The 19603-nt window shown below is 36.5% G+C and overlaps 1 protein-coding gene across 1 annotated transcript in view; it reads left to right on the top strand.

Moving 5' to 3' along the window:
* F8 (coagulation factor VIII) overlaps nt 1–19603 on the top strand; it is a 217867-nt gene that overhangs the window by 148534 nt on the left and 49730 nt on the right. The window contains exons 15-21 of the mRNA XM_090264419.1: nt 12092–12245; nt 15169–15381; nt 15671–15899; nt 16109–16291; nt 17191–17307; nt 18051–18122; nt 19221–19306. Of these exons, the coding sequence (XP_090120545.1) occupies nt 12092–12245; nt 15169–15381; nt 15671–15899; nt 16109–16291; nt 17191–17307; nt 18051–18122; nt 19221–19306 (1054 nt within the window). The remainder of the gene's footprint in view (nt 1–12091; nt 12246–15168; nt 15382–15670; nt 15900–16108; nt 16292–17190; nt 17308–18050; nt 18123–19220; nt 19307–19603) is intronic.

The raw sequence follows: 19603 nt of genomic DNA, 5'->3' as shown, positions 1-19603 counted from the left end.
ACAATTGTAATGAGTTCTCTGTTCCAAATCCCCCAGGGCATTTCCATCTCGCCCTGAGTAAATTCCAAAGCCCTCACCATGGCTTTCAAGTTTCTGTGAGATGTGATCTTCTGAAACCTCTCTGCCTTAATTTCCTACCAGTGTTTCTCACTCACTCTACTCCACCCACACTGATCTCATTGCTCTTCCCCAAAAGAAACAAGTGTGCAGTTGTCTCTGGGCTTTCGCACTGTCTGTTCTCTGCTTCGAGTTCCTTCCCCCAATAGCCTAATGTGAGTTCTCTCACTTCCTTTAGGTTGCTGCTCAAATTACATTTTATCAGTGAGGATTTCCCTGAACACTGTGGATACGTATAGCTCCTACCACTCTTTTTCAATGCAATTTCTAGCACCCAAAATATTATATATTTATGTGTTTAGTTTTTATCTTCCCTAACAAGAAAGTAAACTCATTGAGAGCACAAACTTTGAAGGTGTTGTTCAATGATGAATCCCCATAAACTTCAACAGTGCCTAGTACATGGTAAATACTTAAATATATACCTGTTAAGTGAACTAGCAAATGATGGACCTACTGAGGCAAGAGCAGATATTTCACATATGTCCAAACTCCAAGGAATACCAATTAAATGAAGTTGTGTAACACAGCCCCCATAGGCAAGAATGGAGGCAGGGTTACTAGTTAAGAGGCTGTTTCAGTCATCCAAGTAAAAGAAGACAGTTGTTGAGATCAGGGTTGTGGTGGTGAAAATCAAAAGAAATGAAAGGATGTTAACCATAACATGAAGATAAGGAGATAGGGCTTGCTGTTAGATTGAGTATGGGGAGAATATGGAAAGAGGAGTCAAAGAGGTTTTCTAGTTTCTCTTCTGAGCAACTAGGAGGAGGATGGTGACAATTAATGAAATGTGGAAGGCTTAAGATAGATCATATTTATTTGAGGAAATACTCAATGGTCTGTTTTGTACATATTTAGTTTGAGATGCCTATTAGAAATCCAAGTTGGGATGATAAGTAGGCAGTTGGATATGAATCTGGAATCTAAGAGGTCTGTTTTAAAGATATAAATTGGGGAGTCATAAACACATTGATAACATTCAAAAAGATTTGATGGGATTATCAAGGGAGTAAAAGTATATGTAAACCATGCCCAATTTAAGTGGGTCCCCAAAGGGCTACATACTCGAGGTAATGGTAAACTAGTTAACTTGCACTTCATTGACTTACATCCCAGTTTTATGTTGTCTGTGTTGTCCATGAAATCTCCATTCATGATCATAATTTAAGCCAGTCTTAAATTGGCAATATGTGCAGACATGTAGCAAAAGAAAACCTACAACTTCTCTAGTATGAGAAACCAACATCCTAGGCTTCAACTTATTTTCACAAATATTTCAGATACAACATCTAGAACACAACGATATTGGGTACAAAACAAAATAAAAATAAGGAAGAAGCCACAGAAATTATAGAGCCAAACAAACTAACAGACTTAAGATCAAGGAATCTTCAGATAGTCATTAAAATACCTATGCATCATATAGAAAGAATTGGTGAACTGGTATGTTGAGTAAAAAGAAATAATATGAAATGCAGCATGCAGAGATATTTTTTAATGAAAAATACAAAAGACTAACTTGTATTTAATTAAAATTTCAGAAGGAAAGGAAAGAGTGATTAAAGGAGAAGCAATATTTAAAGAGGTAATACCTCCCTCAATTGGTCACTTAAATTTAATAGTAAAAGATTGTTTAATGATAAAATGCACTGTAAAACCTTCAGAAGAAAAGGAGAATATTTTGGGGACCATTTGGTTCTTGTGTTTTGCAGTTTTAAGTTATTAGTTTTTAAAATCAGTATTTTTTGATGGAAACAAGTTGACCAAAATCTTAACAGAATTTTGAGACCCATTAAAATATATTTTAATGGGAAAAGGCATATATAATAAAATTATACCAAAGAAAATCTTATAAATGAGGTAGGGGTAAATAGAATTAAAGTAGTCTAAATGTCCTTATATTTATTGTTCAGGAGAACAGTAAAATATTGAGTAAAAAATTGGAAGTGATACATATGTTTAAGGCTGAGCTCCCTCCAATGGCCCTACTCAGTTGGAAACTACTCTGTCTAGCAGAGCTTTCACGACCACAGCAGAACAAATTTATCCAGGACACTGTATTTTGTCTGGGGAGGGGGGAAGAAGGTGGCTGTTCCCTCTAGTGGAGAAAGCACAAGACCTCCGTACCCCTGCTTTTTGTTGAGAAGAGTATGCATGGGAGATACAAGGTCAAAATTCATAAATCATCAATAGCTTTTAGGCGCCTGGATTACAGTTGACAGTTACAGATTACAGCTATCAATATAGAGGGCACAGTGACCAGTCTGTGTCAGGGTCTATTAAACATCTTGACGCCACACTGGCAGTAGGTGCAAGGTTTTATACATTCCTTGCTAGAGATTTTTTATGGTTAACTAAGAGATAAGAAAAGCAGAGCAAGCTCCAAAGCATAAGAAACATTCTTTAAATCCAATTCCCATGGGAACCCTCTGAGTGGCCTTTGGCCCTGTTTGCCTCAGCCTTCTAGTTTTTTGTTGAGACTTAGAGGCTTCCTAAGTGGGGGGGGGCTGCCTGGCTCATGGCTTGGTCTACAACTCCCGAAACCAGAAAGAGCGGTTCCCCACATATGTTCATTATATTGATTATTGTGATGTCTTTACAACTGTGTACACATGTAAAAATCCCATCAAACTGGACACTTTAAATATATGTAGTTAATTATATTTTAATTACATCTTGATAAGTCTGGAAATATTTCTTTAAAAGATATTGAGTACATGAAGACTTGCTAAGTTAAAGATGCATGTTGCAATTTCTAAGGTAAGCACTAAAATGATAGACATCAAGTTTGTAACTTTTCGGAGTAAAGGAAAAATGAAATTATATAAAATAATCAATACAAAAATACAAGAGAGGGAAAAAGAAACATGAAATGGGGAAAAGAAGATGGTAGATACAAATCTATATATACCAGAAATAATATTAATTATAAATGAACTAAATAATTCAGTTAAAAGACAAGATTGGTATACCTGATGATAAAACAAAATACAACTAGATACTGTTTCCAAGCTCCAGATCTAAAACATAAAATTATAAAAGGTTGAAAGTAAGAGAATAGGAAATGGCAGGCCATTTAAATGTTAGTCAGAAGAAAGCTAGTGTGACTTCCGCTTCTGAGTGGGGAGTGAGTAATGGAAAGTCAGCACTTCTGCTGCAACAACTAGAAAAACTAGAAAAAATTTAAATCCACCTTTTAAATAATCATTGGAAAGCTGTGGAGCAATAAGAATGAGGCAAACTAAAATTTAAGTGGGGAAGGGAGGGAGGACTACCTAGTTGAAGTGATAATGATCACTAGATATTTTCTTTTTCAGTGGCCTTTGCAAAAAGGTCTTAATGCTAAGGGAACAAAGACTTTCTAAACTCTTAATCAAAAGTCTGATAGGGGCATGCCTTAAAAACAGCAATAAACCAAAAGTCAACTAAGTTGTCCACAGGCAGAACAACACTGAGCTACTGTGCACATATGTACATCAGTCTGCCCTAGTAGAAACACACTCCTTTTAACCAGATGGCCAATCAGGCACCACATGCACCCACCCTGACTACAATCAACCTGCCAAAACCATTTGGCACACAGTCTACACAGAAACCACTTTTCAAGACTGGGAAAGATGGCTATTTATCTAATTCATAGGAACAAACACCAATAGTCAAACAAAAATGGGGAGACAGAATAATATTCCCCAAATGAAGGAACAAAAAAAAAAAAAACCACAGAGAAAACCTCTCATAAAATGGAGATAAGTAATTTGCCTGATATAGAATTTTTTTTAAAAAGTCGTAATTATGCTCAAAAAACTTGAGAGTTGAATAGAGGAACTCAGAAATTCAACGAAGAGTTAGAAAATATAATAAATACCAGTCAGATATGAAGAATACAATAATGAAAATGAAATACATTGGAAGGAATCTACAACAGATTAGTTAATATAGAAGAATAGATTAGTGACCTGAAAGACAGAATAGTAGAAATCACCTAATCACAAGAGCAAAACTGAAAAAATGAATTTTTAAAAATAAAGATAATATAAGGGACCTCTGGGACAACATGAAATGCTCTAACAATCACATTATAGGGATTTCAGAAGGAGAAGAGAGAAAGGAGCAAAATGTACATTTGAAGAAATAATAGCTGAAACTTTCCTAATCTTGGAAAGCAAACCGATTCAAGTCCAGGAAGCACAGAAAGTTCCAAACAAGATGAACCCAAAGAGTCTCACACCAAGACATTGTAATTAAAATGGGAAAAATTAAGGATAAAGAGACAGTCTTGAAGGTAGCAAGAATGAAACAAGTCACATAAAAGGGAAATCCCACAAGACTGTCTGCTGATTTCTCAGCAGCAACTCTATAGGCCAGAAGGGAATGGCAGGGGAGATTTAAAGTGCGGAAAGAAAGAAACCTGCAAACTAAAGTACTCTATCCGGCAAGGTTATCATTCAGAATTGAAAGAGAGATAAAGTTTACCAGACAGCAAAAACTAAAAGAGTTCACCACCACTAACCCAGCTTTACAAGAAATGTTAAAGCATCTTATTTAGACAGAAAGAAAGGGCATAACCAGAAATAAGAAAATACAGAAGAGAAAAAAATCTCACTCTTAAAGGTAAGCATATAATAAGCACCATGAATCAGCCACTTAAAATGCCAATATGAAGATTAAAATGCAAAAGTAGCAAAGCTAACTATAACTATAATAAATAGTCAGGGGATGTACAAAACAAAAAGATATAAAGTATGACATCAAAAACATAAAGCATAGAGGGGTGAGTAAAAGTGTAGTGCTTTTAGAATGCATTTGAACTTAAATGCCTATTAGCTTAAAATGGACTGCTAAAGATACAGATGGATAGGTATGAACCTCATGGTAACCACAGACCAAAACTCTATATTGTCTACAGTAGACTTAAAATATAAAGACTCAGATTGAAAGTCAACTTTAAAGCAAAAAGTTTCTAGAGATAAAATGAAATGTTATAATAATAAAAAGGTTAATTCAATAGTCAGATGTAACATTCTAAAATTTGTATTAACCTAATAATATAGCTTCAACATACATAAAACAACACTTGACAAAATTAAATATAGAAATAGATAAGTTCACAATCATATTTAGAGATAACTGATTTAAATAATACCCAAGCATCAATTACGATATAGAAGATTTGAACATGATTAATTAAGCACACTCAACAACTGCAGGTTTGACATTTTTTCAAGTTCATATGGAACATTTAATAAGTAGACCATATGCTGTGCCAAAAAACAAGAAATTTTAATGGATTGAAAACATAAAACATATAAAATATGTTCTCTAATAAATTAAACATTAAGTCAGTTAGAAAGTTAACTAGAAATTAAGCAACACATTTCTAAACAATGTGTTTGTCAAAGGAGATATATATTTTTTTGATAAGTGAATTACTTATTTACAAAACTAATAAATTGTAATAGCACAAAATTACTTAAAGCTTGTAATATTGTTGCCCCATGTGTTTTACATGTCTCTATTATTTAACCAGAGTAATACATAATACTTCACAAGTGCTTACCATGTTTTAAGCACTAGATTAAACCTATAATGAGGATTATCAAATCAAATAATAAAATGGCACAGGAGTAAGTGCTTTAATATAACTCTCATTTGATCCTGGCAATATTATGACAAGAATATAATTATTATTATTTTACAAATGACAAAATTTAGACAACAACAACAAAAAATTAAGGCCTCGAAGGGAATTATTATGTCTATTTGAAAAAGGAGAAAACCTGAAACTTGAATAAATGTTATTTACTTATATTAGTTTTCTAAAACTTCTGGGTGCTGGATGTGAGGGCGATCTGGCTGTGACATCTGTCACCCCATTGATCGCCAGGGTTGATTCGGCTGATCTGGCTGGCTAGGCGGGTGTCCCCTTCCTCCCTCACCGATCCATGTGCGTCCCTCCCGAAGCTGCGCGCTCGGTCGAAGAGGACGACCTTCCCAACTAGAGGAGAGGACCGGTCTTCGGTCAAGGGTATACGAGTAGCTGAGCTCCCCTGCTAGAACCTCCAAACAAGCTCTCAAGGTCCATTTGTAGGAGAACGTAGGGTAGTCAAGCTTCCAAGACTCCAAACACATCCAAATGAGGCGCTGCACGTGGCAGTCTGCCTTCCTTTAGAAAAAACAAAAACAAAAAACTTCTGGGTGACTTAAAACAGCAAATTTATCCTCTCACAGTTCTTGAGGCTGAGAGTCTGAAATCAAGGTGTCTGCAGGCCCATGCTGTTTCTCAAAGCTCTAGGGAAGAATCTATTTCATGACTTTCTCTTAGCTTCTGATGTTGCTGGCAATCCTTTGTATTCCTTGGCTTGTATTGTATTGGCCAGAAAGTTCATTTGGTTTTTCTCTAAGATGTCTCTTGTACTGTTTGCTATCTTTAAGTTCATATGAAACAATTTTGTTAGATTGTGTTGTGACAGCTGTCATATCAGTGTGCATTTAAAAAAAAAAAAAAACCTTATCAAAATTGGTGAATTTTTGTGTAGTCATTTTAATATTGAAGATGGAAGAAAATACGCAACGTTTTTGGCATATTGTGCTTTATGGTTTCAAGAAAGGCAAAAATGCAATTGAAACGCAAAAGAAGATTTGTGCAATGTATGGAGAAGGTTCTGTGACTGGTCTAATGTTTAAAAAAATGTTTTGTGAAGTTTCATGCTGGATATTTCTCTCTGGATGATGCTCCACAGTTGGGTAGACTAGTTGAAATTGATAGTAGTCAAATTGAGACATTAGTTGAGAACAATCAACATTATACTATTGGGGACCACTGACCTGCAGAGATCCCCTGGTATCATGGACGGAATGAAGACTTCCCAGGCAGCTTGTGCTAGGGGAGAACAGGCTGGCAAATGTCTGAGAGACAAATGCAGGAGATATATTTTTAACCAAATGAAAACATATATATGATGTATTAAAATGTGTGATATGTAGCTAAAGCAGTGCATAGAGAGAAATCTTTAAGAGGAAAAAATGACACTGCCAGATATCAGGAGTTATTGTAAAGCTACAATAATTAATAAAATGTGACACTGATATAAGGATAGACAAATATGTCAATCTAATCCCTGAATTACAAGGTTAGTTAGTTTAACGTTTTTTAAAAATCATTATAATTTGTCATATTAACAAGATAAATAGAAAAACATAACCCTCTCATTTCATGAAGAGTGTTGCTTAAAATTTAGCATCCACACATGATTTTAAAACTTCTAGCAAATTGGAATAGAAAGGATTTCCTTTATTCTGAGAGTACCTACAAAAAATCTACACTAAGCATCATATTTAATGCTGATCCATTGAAAGATTTCCTTCAGAGTTTAGGAATCCTTCTTTATCATTTTCATTCAGTACTGCACTGGAGGTGCTAAGCAATACACTAAAGCAATAAAAAAGATATAAAATGTATAAAGAACAAAAAGGGAGAAACAAAACAGTTCTTAGTTACAGATTATATGAATTTTGTACATAGAAGAAATTAAATATCGCCATGTAAATTATTAGAATTAACTAAGAAGGTTAGCAGGTTTATGGAATGCAAAATCAATATACAAAAGATAATTATATATCTATATAATAGCAGTAGACAGATAGAAAATAAAATTAAGAGCACATGCCACTTAAAATGGAAAAAATAGTCACAAGTACCTAGAAATAAATATAACCAATTTTTTCAAGATCTCTATGGGAAAAAAAATTGGAAATTTAATGGGAAACTTTAAAGAAGAGTTAAATAAAAGCCAAGATGTCCCACATACATGAACTGAAAAATACAATATTGTGAAAATGTAACTTATCCCCAAAGTGATCTATAGATTCTGTACAACCCAAATGAAAATCTCAACGAGTTTTTTCTCCTGTAGAACTCAACGAGCTGATTTTAAAACACAAAGGGCCAAGAATAGCCAAGACCCTCTTGAAAAAGAAGAACAAGGTGGGAGGAATTGCTGTATAACATATTAAAACTTAATTAATAAAAAAGATATCATAATAGTTTTCAATAAAAGTTGCTGGAAATTTTTGATACCTACATGGAAAAACATTAACGTGGATGCCTAAATCACATCAAACACAAAAATCCACTCACATTGGTTTACAAGTCTAATGTGAACATAAAATCATAAATGTCTTGGATGAAAAAATAAAAAAGCAAATATCTTAATGACCTCAAAATTGGGAAAGAAAGAAAATTGGCATCAAGATTCAAAAAGCAGTAACCATAAAGGATTTTTGATAAATTTCACCACATTGAAATTATGAACTTATGCTCATCAAAAGACAAAAAAATAGAATTAAAAGATTATTCACAAAATAGGAGCTGTTTGCAGCATAAATAGCCAAAAAAAGACTCATATCAAGACTATATGCAGGGCTTCTGGCCAAGATGAAGGCATAGGTAGACACACTTTGCCTCCTCGACAATGATAAGGATTACAACTACGTCAAAACAAAACAAAACAAACAAAGGAGCAACCAGAACTACCAGAAAATTGAATTGCATGGAAGTCTGAAAACCAAAGATTTAAAGAAGAAATATTCATCCAGATGGGTAGGAGTGGTGGAGACGGGGAGATAGGGTGAAGAAGACATGGTGTGGTGGAAGCGAGGCAGCAGTGGCAGCGGCAAGGCAGTGACTGCAGATGGTGGAATGAGTGGTCCCACATTCAGGTGTGGTGGATAAAAGCTAAGAAGGACACAAGGAGTGATCCCAGCCCCAAGCTAGACTTTGCAGCTTCAGTTGCAGAACTGGGAAAATTAAGCTTCTGGCTGTGAAAACCAGTGGGGGTTGGGGAGGTGGAAGAAACTTTCCCTTCTTTCAGGAGACTTCATTTAGGGGGGCCCCATGGTCCTAGAACATATGCAAACCCACCCACTCTGGGAACAATCACCAGAGCAACAGCTAGAGGGGCGCCAATTGCTTATGGGAAGTGGGTGAAGTGACTGGAAAAGGAATGAGTGTAGAGAAAGCAGCATTGTTCCCTCTCTGACCTTCCCCCAAATACAGCAACACAAAGCAGTGAAACAGGTCACCCAGCACCAATGAATATCTAAGGCTCCACCTTTTACAATGTAACAGGTGCAGCAGCTTTACCTAATACACGGAAGCAAACACAGGGAGGCTGTCAAATCGAGGAATCCAAGAAGAATGACCCAAACGAAACAACAGATCAAAACCCCAGAAAAAGAATTAAGTGAAAAGGAGATAGCCAACATATCAGATGCAGAGTTCAAAACACTAGTGATAACAATGCTCAGAGAAATGATTGAGTATGGCAAATGCATAAGGGAAGAAGTGAAGTAAACAAAAATTCACCAATATTGAAGGGAAGGAAGCTGGGGTTCAAATCAATGAATTGGAACCAAGAAAGAAAGAAACAGTCAACCAGTACAGAATGAAGAAACAAGAATTCAAAAAAGCAAGGAGAGAATAAGAAGACTCTGGGACATCTTCAAAAGTGCCAACATCTGAATCATAGGGGTGCCAGAAGGAGACGAGGAAGAGAAAAAAACCGAAAACTTATTTGAAAAAATAATGAAAGAAAACTCCCCTAATTTGGCAAAGGAAATAGACATACAAGTCTAGGAAGCACGGGAACTCCAAACAAGTTGGGCCCAAAGAGGACCACACCAAGAAACGTAATTAAAATGCCAAAGGCTAAAGATAAAAAGAGAATCTTAAAAAGCAGTAAGAGAAAAGAAATCCCCATAAGAAAGTTTCCATAAGAAAGACTGTCAACTGATTTCTCAAAAGAAATTTTGCTGGCAAGAAGTATTCAAAGTGATGGAAAGCAAGGACCTACAACCAAGTTTACTCTATCCAGCAAAGCTGTCATTTAGAATGGAAGGGCAGATAAAGTGCTTCCCAGAAAAGGTAAAGCTAAAGGAACTCATTATCACCAAGCCTTTATTATATGAAATGTTAAAGGGACTTATTTAAGAAAAAGAAGATCAAAACTATGAACAGTAAAATGGCAACAAACTCACAACTATCAACAACTGAATCTAAAAAGCAAAAACAAACTAAGCAAACAACTAGAACAGGAACAGAATCATAGATATGGAGATCATATGGAGGGTTATCAGTGGAGTGGGGGAAAGGAGAATGGGGGAAAAGGTGCAGGGATTAAGAAGCATAATTTATAGGTACAAAATAAATAGGGGGACGTTAAGAATAACAAAGGAAATGGAGAAGCCAAAGAACTTATGTGCACGACCAATGGATATGAAATAAGAGTGGAATAAATTGCTGGAGAGAAGGGGGGGGGTACTGGGTGAAAGGGGGATAAAGGGAAAAATTGGGGCAACTGTAATAACATAAGCAATAAAATATACTTTTAAAAGATTATATGCAGTACTCCTTTGAATCTATAAGAAAAAAGCAGATTATCCAATAGAAAAATTGACCAAAAAATTTAAAATCCACAAACAAGCAAACCAAGCTTGGATAGGCATTCCACAAAAGAGAAAATCCAGTGACTGTTAGTCATAAGGAAAAATGCTCAACTTCGTTATTAATCATGGAAGTGCAAAATAAAGCAACAGACATGCTGCTAGGCAACCACCAGAATGAACCAAAATGTAAATCCACAGTTAATACCAAGCATTTCTGAAGATATGGATCAGATTGAATTCTCATACATTGCTGATGAAAATGGAAAATGGTGCAAAAGCTTTGGAAAAGTGTGGTTGTATCTAACAAAGGTGAACATCTGCATGCTCATCCTAGATTCCACTCCTAGATATGTGTCCAACAGAAATGCATATATATGTTCAGGAAAATACTCTTAGAAACCAAAAATTAGAAACAATTCCAATGTCCATGACTGTGGTATATATTCACAGAATGAAATACTATACCACAATGGGAATGAACAAACTATAGCTACACACAATGTACATGAATCTCACAACCATAATGCTGAGTGAAAAAAGCCAAAAACCAAAGAATATACTATATGGTTTCATTTACATACTTCAAAAACAGGCAAAAGGAAACTGTATTCTTTAGGAATGTATACATAAATAGTAAAAAGCAAAGAAATAATTATCATAAACATTAGAATGGTGGTTATATTTAGTGGGGAGGGAGAGGATGTGATTGGAAAGGTACATACAGCAAGTCTTCTGAGTTGCTGGCAATGTTCTTAATCTGAATCATGGTTACACTTTTGTACCAAAAGTATTTGTTTAATGCACTATGTTGTACAGTTTTAGTTCAGAATTTTAACATAATTTTGTAAGTAAAGAAAATGAGTCCGAGGACGAATCCTGGAGCTCTCTTATATTTAGAATATGTTTATAAACCCTATATCCATTCAACATTCAACAAAGAGTTTTTTAGCACCTACCATATGCCAGGCACTTGGTCCAGCTACTGGGAATATGGCAGTGGCAAGAACAGAGAAAAACTCCTGATTTCATGGAATTTTCGTACTAATGAAGTCTGGATAGAATGTTTCAAGGAGGATGGAGTGGGTAACTAGCAATTGTTTCTTAGATGTAGAGTAAGATGAGGACATAACAAAATTGACTATTGGCTTTGATAAATCATTCACATGATTTGGATACCACCTAAATATGGATGAGTTTCATCTAGACCTCTTTTGTGAACTCCCAATCTCTGTATTTGCCAATTTAATACATATAGATGTCCTGTGTGTCCAAAACAGTAAGCCCCAACCTACTCCTCAACTAGGGGTCCTCATCTCAGTGAATTGCATCACTAGCCACCCATTTGCCCAAATCAGAAACCTGAAAGTTATCTTTAATCCCTCTTTCTCCCCTTCCTTCCTCATTACACTGCCAATTCATAATCAATTCTACTAAATATATCTCAAATATAGAGAAGGCAAGAATGTGAGATGTTTCTACATACCTGGCCTATGAGGATATTGCTTTTCCTCTTTTTCTTTTTTTTCTTCAGGGTGCAGAGTGGAAACATCCCTCAGTTCAAGAAGGTGGTTTTCCAGGAATTTACTGATGGCTCCTTTACTCAGCCCTTATACCGTGGAGAACTAAATAAACATTTGGGACTCCTAGGTCCATGTATAAGAGCAGAAGTAGAAGACAATATCATGGTGAGTTGAGGATAATGGAATCCCAAGAAAATTAATCCTGTATATGTTTTGTCTCTGATTATAAAAATAATGCATTCTCACTTTTGAAAAATTTTAAATATAAAAAAGAAAGAAATTGAAAAATAATCTCACAATTATCATTTTGGTGTATGTTCTTACCTTTTTCCAATGTATTCTTCTATTTATGTATTCAGGATTATACAATGTATAATTCTACCTCTTTTTTGACTAAATGCATGCCACAAACATTTCTTATATTATTTAAAAACATTTCCTAAATATCTTTTTAAGTGATGGCATAATAGTTTATTACAGGAATTTATGATCTACTTAACCACTTATTTTGAATAACCTTTTATATATATTTTTTACTATTTAAATAATGCTGCAATCACAACTCTTTTCCTAGGATTCTATGTACAATGTACTCAATAGATGAACATTTTAAGACTTTCTATAATTAATTATCTGTTAATGTCCTTTGCACATTTGACACTTTTAGAGGGAGTGCTTTCCTTATTAATTTATAGTACCTCATATGTTATATAGATCATTAAGTTCATTGTAGTTTTCTCTGAGTTTGTGAAGTTCATTGAGCTTCCTTATAACCATTCTTTTGAATTCCATGTCTTAAAGTTTGCTTACCTCTGTTTCATCTAGCACTCTTTCTGGGGATTCCTCTTTTCCTTTCATTGGGAGGTTGTTTCTGTGTCTCCCCGTGTTGGATTCTTATTCTTGTTTGTTTTTGTTTCTTAGATTTGTCTGCTTTGATTTCTCACCTTTGTGGTATGAGATTCTGTATAGGAGACCTGGGGGATTCAGTGGTGCACTCTCTTTGATCTCCTGAGCTTCATGCTCTTGGGACGCCCTTTATACCGTTTGTTTCAGCTGTCTGGTTGTATTTCAGTTACTCTTTGGTGGAACCTTCCCTCTGACTAGTGGATTGAGAGTCACTCTGCCCACCACATCTTGAGTTCTTTTGCGGATCCTTCCCTGGTCAAAATTCCATCAGGTTCAAACCTTCCTTTCTGGATGGCTGTCTGTGAGGAGAGCTAGCTGGATTCTGAGGCTGCTATTCTGTCACTCATGGGCCTGCCACAGCTCTCTGCTGTGAGCCACACTGAGTTCCCCGAACTGGGCCTGCAGCACCCTCCAGGACTCCCCAGGCTTGTCTAGCAATGCTACTCTGCTGATGAGCCAGTGCACATGCCCATAGTCCCTGCCCAGCCTGGGATCCTGTCTCTGCTCCTTTTCCAAAAAAGTCTCTGTGTTGCCTCCAAGCTGCAGCACCGGCCTGCATCCCTGCCTGGCAGAGCCTTGTTGCGTCCCTGAGTGCACAGAGTTGCCTGCCTGGGGTCCCTACCGAGTCTGGGGTCCACCACAGCTTTCCCGTATGGGCCCCTCTCCAAGGCTCAGTTCTGCATTTTTGCTTGGTGAATCCTTGGTATGTGTGCGCACACATGCGGGCACAGAGTTGCCTGCCCGGGGTCCCCACCAAGTCTGGGGTTTTGCTGCAGCTTTCCCACATGGGCCCCTCTCTGCAGCTCAGTTCTGTGTTTTTGTTTGGTGGAGCCTTGATGTGAGCGCCCCCGGACACAGGGTTGTCAGCCCAGGGGGTCCCCACCAAGACTCAGTTCACACAGTTTCTCATAGTCCAGGCAGTTCTCTGTTTTCCTGTGCCTCTGGCTGTCTCAACCAAACGTTCTCAACCAGACTATCTCGCTGACTCCCTCGGGGACTTTGCTGGTCAGGGCGCCTATGGCAGGGGGAAGTTTCCAAGCAGATCCCTGCTAATGAGCTGGTCTGCAGCTACCCCTTTTGGGTGTGGTGCCGCAGAGGTGCCTGGCTGGGAAGCCCAGCGACTCCACTTGGAGAGCGCGGGCTGAACTTTCTGCCCTCTTTCACGCCGCTCCCACACTCCTGTCCCTGCTCACGCTATCTGAAATCCGCACTCACTCACTCCACTCTGTTTGTACTCCAAGTCCTTCCGCGATGGGAGCAAGCAGGCAACACTGCTGCCTACTCACCGCCATCTTTTTTCTTAACTCATAGATCATTGAATTATTAATGATCGTTGATCATTTTAGTGAATAGTAATCTTCCAAGTTCTTTTTTCTTTTAATTTTATAGGTAGTGGTTTTTAAATTAAAACAGGTTTCTACATTTTAGGAAGTAACCTATAAATCTTTCCTTTATGACACTTTCATAGCTTTTATGTTTATAAAAATCCTTCTCTATACAGAGATTTGTTTTCTTAAAGTCACCTATACTTTCTTGAACTTTCTTTTACAGTTTAATTTCTTAACATTTAATTTTTAAATCCATCAGTAATTTCTATAGACTTAGAAGTTATCTTGGTCCATTGTGGGAGCCAAAGGTCAAAGTAGTTTTACTTTTTTCCCCCAAAATAATCATTCATTGTCCCAACTGGTGGTTTGCATTAAGCATATAGAAGAATCTAAACTTTTGGGATTATGAGTGAATTTTTTCTGCCTTGATTTTTATTTTACTTTTCATATGTCCTATGAAACATGTATCATTTTTTTCAAATCTGAAAACCAGTCTTTTAAAATATTATATGCATTCATTCTGGAATTTGTCAGGAAGAACCTTAAGTATCAAGTCCTGAGATTATGGTCTCTTAAACCACCTACAGTGATATTTTCCCTTCTACTTTGGAATTTACTTTTTAGTATTTAGGAATTTGCAACTTTGAGTGCATGACTTAAAAAAAGAATTTTAATCCAAAAATTCCTCATAGTTTCCTCTACAGACCTTTAGGTTTGGGTTCTAACAATATCTATCCTATGTACCACTTACTCTGGGTATTGAAACATGGATAAAGCCCCCCAAAATAGACATTACTATTAGGGATGTAAATGCTAAAATACTTACATTCTTTTAAAAATCTTTTGTTCTGCAGGTAACTTTCAAAAACCAGGCCTCTCGTCCCTACTCCTTCTATTCTAGCCTTATTTCTTATGAGGAAGATCAGAGGCAAGGAGAAGAACCTAGAAAAATGTTTGTCAACCCGAATGAAACCCAAATTTACTTTTGGAAAGTGCAACATCATATGGCACCCACTAAAGATGAGTTTGACTGCAAAGCCTGGGCTTATTTTTCTGATGTTGATCTGGTAAGCAGGTCTCCATTGTGCTGGCCACTTTCTGGTTTAAAAGAAATGATCTTTACAATATCTGTTAAGAATTTTGGTATTTATCCTAAGCATAATGGGAAGCTTTAAATAGGGGAGATGGCATCATATTTATGTTTTAGAAATCCTATTCTGGAATCTACTGAGGAGGATGAATTGTTCTATGAGAAGATGAAGAGTAGGTTGGAGTGGTATAAAAGTTGATGATAAATCCACTCTGGTTCATAGGTGAGAGAGCTTATATTCATGTGATTGGTGTCTTCCCTCTCAGGAAAAAGATGTGCACTCAGGCTTGATTGGACCTCTTCTGATCTGCCGCACTAACACGCTGAACCCTGCTCATGGGAGACAAGTGACAGTGCAGGAATTTGTTCTGTTTTTCACTATTTTTGATGAGACCAAGAGCTGGTACTTCACTGAAAACATGGAAAGGAACTGCAGGGCTCCCTGCAACATCCAGATGGAGGACCCCACTCTTAAAGAAAATTATCGCTTCCATGGTAATATATCCCACACCCAAATATTACTCACTGTGAAATGCAGCATGCACTATGACAAATGACCTTGAGCCTGAGGCTTGGACATTGCATGAATTGAGAGTATGTAAGAGTGGAATCCTCCTAGAAATCAATATTTTTGACTGGAGTGGAGAAAAAGAAACTTCTATGATAGATTTTAACAGCCTTCTAACTGTGTTCTCTTTCTTCAGCAATCAATGGCTATGTGATGGATACTCTACCTGGCTTAGTAATGGCTCAGGATCAAAGGACTCGATGGTATCTGCTCAGTATGGGCAGCAATGAAAACATCCATTCTATTCATTTCAGTGGACACGTATTCACTGTACGGAAAAAAGAGGAATATAAAATGGCAGTCTACAACCTCTATCCAGGTGTGAGCTAGTTTGTGCTCTCTCTTCTACCTATTCATTGAGTATTTACTTGAAATGGTCTAGGCACTGGGTATATGATCAGTGAACAAAGCAGACAAACTTCTTATTCTCAGATAACTTGCTTTTTCAATTAACTTTGCCCTACAGAGAGATAATAAATAAGTTAGCAAATGAACATGATAATTTCAGATATAAATAATGTGCTATAAAGGAAATAAAACAGGATAAATGGATAATAATGTAGCACTTCCCTAGGAAAAAGGGGATATTTTTTCCATCTCAAATCCCACATAGCACCAGTAGTTATCCAAGTAGTGATTTGTTTATGTTTATTACCAATACATTGATTAAGCACTACTTACAATGTTGATCAAAACACAACTTCACTTTAGTTCTCTACCATCCCTTTAAAACAGATTTAATAGTGAGAACAAACTTGCCCTATTTCTGTGTAGAACTTCTATTAAGACCAGTGACTTTTCTGCTCACTCTTAAGTAATAAGCAGTCCTGTGGTCACTTTACATCATAAATATAGTTCATCAGAAAGTACAATGTCCACTCTAAGGTATTTATAAAAATTCTGAACTTGATTTAACTTGAATCTCTCCTCCCTTAATCTGAGCCTGCACCAGGTTGGAAACCTGCATTGGGAAAGAAAGGCACAGCTGAGTCCTCTGTTTCTCTAACTTGTGCTTATTGTGCTTCCACCAACTCTTTGCTGTCTGCTGCTCTGAACTCCAACATGGAAAGGGTCAAATAGCAAGCACTTTGGGTTTCAGGGGTCCAATAGTGGTGGTAGTGACTTAGGTAGATTTCCGTTGATATTCTGAATAAGCCAAGTATCTCGTGTTCATATTCTTAGTGAAAGAAATTTTTTGTTCCTTTTGTTTTTGATAAGGTGTCTTTGAGACAGTGGAAATGCTACCATCCAAAGTTGGAATTTGGCGAATAGAATGCCTTATTGGCGAACACCTACAAGCTGGGATGAGCACTCTTTTTCTGGTGTATAGCAAGCGTGAGTAGCAATGTGGGCAGAGGCTCCCTGCCTACTGAGCCTACATCTATACATACCGCTTTTCTCCCTCCTAGAATGGTTGCCTTTGTCAAGACATAAATACAAGCTCACAGTCATTATCAAATCTGAAATGAATATTGCTGGTAGAAATTGTAAGAGTCTTCAGAGGAGGGCTTGAAGCTTTGAACACTTTGAACCTGAAGCTCTAAATGCAGGGTGGGCAAAAGTTGTAAGTAAATAAAGCACAGAGTTTATTCATTTATTATTATTTATTAATTATTGTATTATTTTCCATATGAACAACGGTAAACTGACTTTTTTCCCACCCTGTATTTAACAAACTGGTGCTAAAAAATATTTTCACAACTTTGTGAAGCTCCAAGATCTCCAAGAGCAGATTTTGAAACTTAATTTTGGTTCAATTACTAAAGATGACTAACAAATATTGCCTGGAAGAGCTTGAGATTTAACCCTAAACAAGTAAGAAAACCACTGGTCTACTTAGTTATGTATGGACTCTAGTTTCCTCAGCTGAAAAAAATGTGAATAGTTCTAGCACTTACCTGTTAGATTAAATTAAATTTATTTTATTATACAATAAAATATTCAATATAGTTCCTGAAACACAGTAAACACTAAAAAATATGAGCATTTGTTGGTATTCTCCCATTTTCATTGAGTTGCATTTATGAAGCTCAGTTTTCTGCATTTCTAGCTATTGTGTTCCCCTCGTTTGATTTCAGAGTGTCAGACTCCACTGGGAATGGCTTCTGGACGCATTAGAGATTTTCAGATTACAGCTTCAGGACAATATGGTAAAAATTATTATTTTCTCTTTAAGAAGTGGGTTAATTATACCTTTCTCACTTTTGTTAGAGAGGTTCGATAACCAATCTATCTCCATCTTCCATTAATTTTATTCCATAGGTGCCTCTCAAATAGTTTTTCTCTTCATTTTCCACTGTGACCATCCTAGCTTAGGCCACCATCACTTCTTACCTGGGTAATGCCACTGCCTGCTTAAATATCCTGCCTGTCTTTAGTGTTGAGTCCATTCTCTTCACTGTAACAGGAAGCTACCTTTTTCTATGAGCAGTGATAGTTAACCTTGAATAGGATCTACAGAGAGTTCTCAAACATTGTTTTAGAGCATGGATTGGCAAACTGCAGTCTGCTGGCCAAATCTAGCCAACCACCTGTTTTTGCATGGCCTTCAAGTTAAAAAATATTTTTCTATTTTTAAATGATTGGGAAAATACAAAATAAGACTACTATCTTATGACATGTTGGAAATTATATGAAATTCAAATGTCAGTATCCATAAATAAAGTCAAAGTCATATTGCCACACCCATTCATTTACAATCAAGTGACTGCTTTCATTCTACAATAGCATTTAAGTAATTACAACAGAAACCAGATGATCTGTAAACTAAAATTTACTATCTGGCCCTTTACAGAAAATATTTTGCCAACCCCTGTTTTACAGGGAAAAAAATCCTATGAAAAATAGGTCTGAGTGTTATAAACCAAAATAGTATTCTTTTTCTCTAAGTGGAAAGATATGTTTTTCTATTTTTATATTTATTTATATTTTATTTTTATTTTTCATTTTCTAATTTTTCCATAATGAATGTACATTGTGTAATAAAGAAATATTTGGTAGTGCTGGTAACACATATCAGTATAAGCTAATTAGAGGTACTAATGATCAACAAAATTATTAAATTTCAGAAAATAAAAAGGACAACAAGGACAAGCAAAACACTTAGGTAGTTAGTAATTGATACTACTGCACTTTATGACTTTATCTTCTTCACAGCTGGGACTAATCTTTCTAAAGAATGATTTTATTCCTAAGTATCTAGAACCAACCCATCTGAATCTCATCTCTCTCCCCTTTCTTGGGCAAAGGACCGTGGGCCCCAAAGCTGGCCAGACTTCACTATTCCGGATCAGTCAATGCCTGGAGCACCAAGGATCCCTTTTCCTGGATCAAGGTTAGAAAACACAACACATTTTCCTTTTACAAGCTCACAGCACTATATATCTCATATATTTTCATCAAACTCCAGGTAACAGGTAAGGAAAGAACTCGGGAATAGAATTAAGCATGCTGATGTGTTTTATTTATGTGTTTTTAATCTTTTAATGGGATTAGAACATCTGAATACTTTCTACAACATCGAATTCACCACCTCCCGAGATCGTGCGTTCTATTATTCGATGCCTCCAACTGCCTAGGTGTCCCATGGTCCTCCAATCTTTTTATTTAACACAGAAACAAATGGCTTAAT

Source organism: Furipterus horrens, unplaced genomic scaffold, assembly GCF_987537825.1.
Source record: "Furipterus horrens unplaced genomic scaffold, mFurHor1.1.pri manual_scaffold_17, whole genome shotgun sequence".
Taxonomy (NCBI): Eukaryota; Metazoa; Chordata; class Mammalia; order Chiroptera; family Furipteridae; genus Furipterus; species Furipterus horrens.
This window is presented reverse-complemented; position numbering and strand designations above follow the sequence as displayed.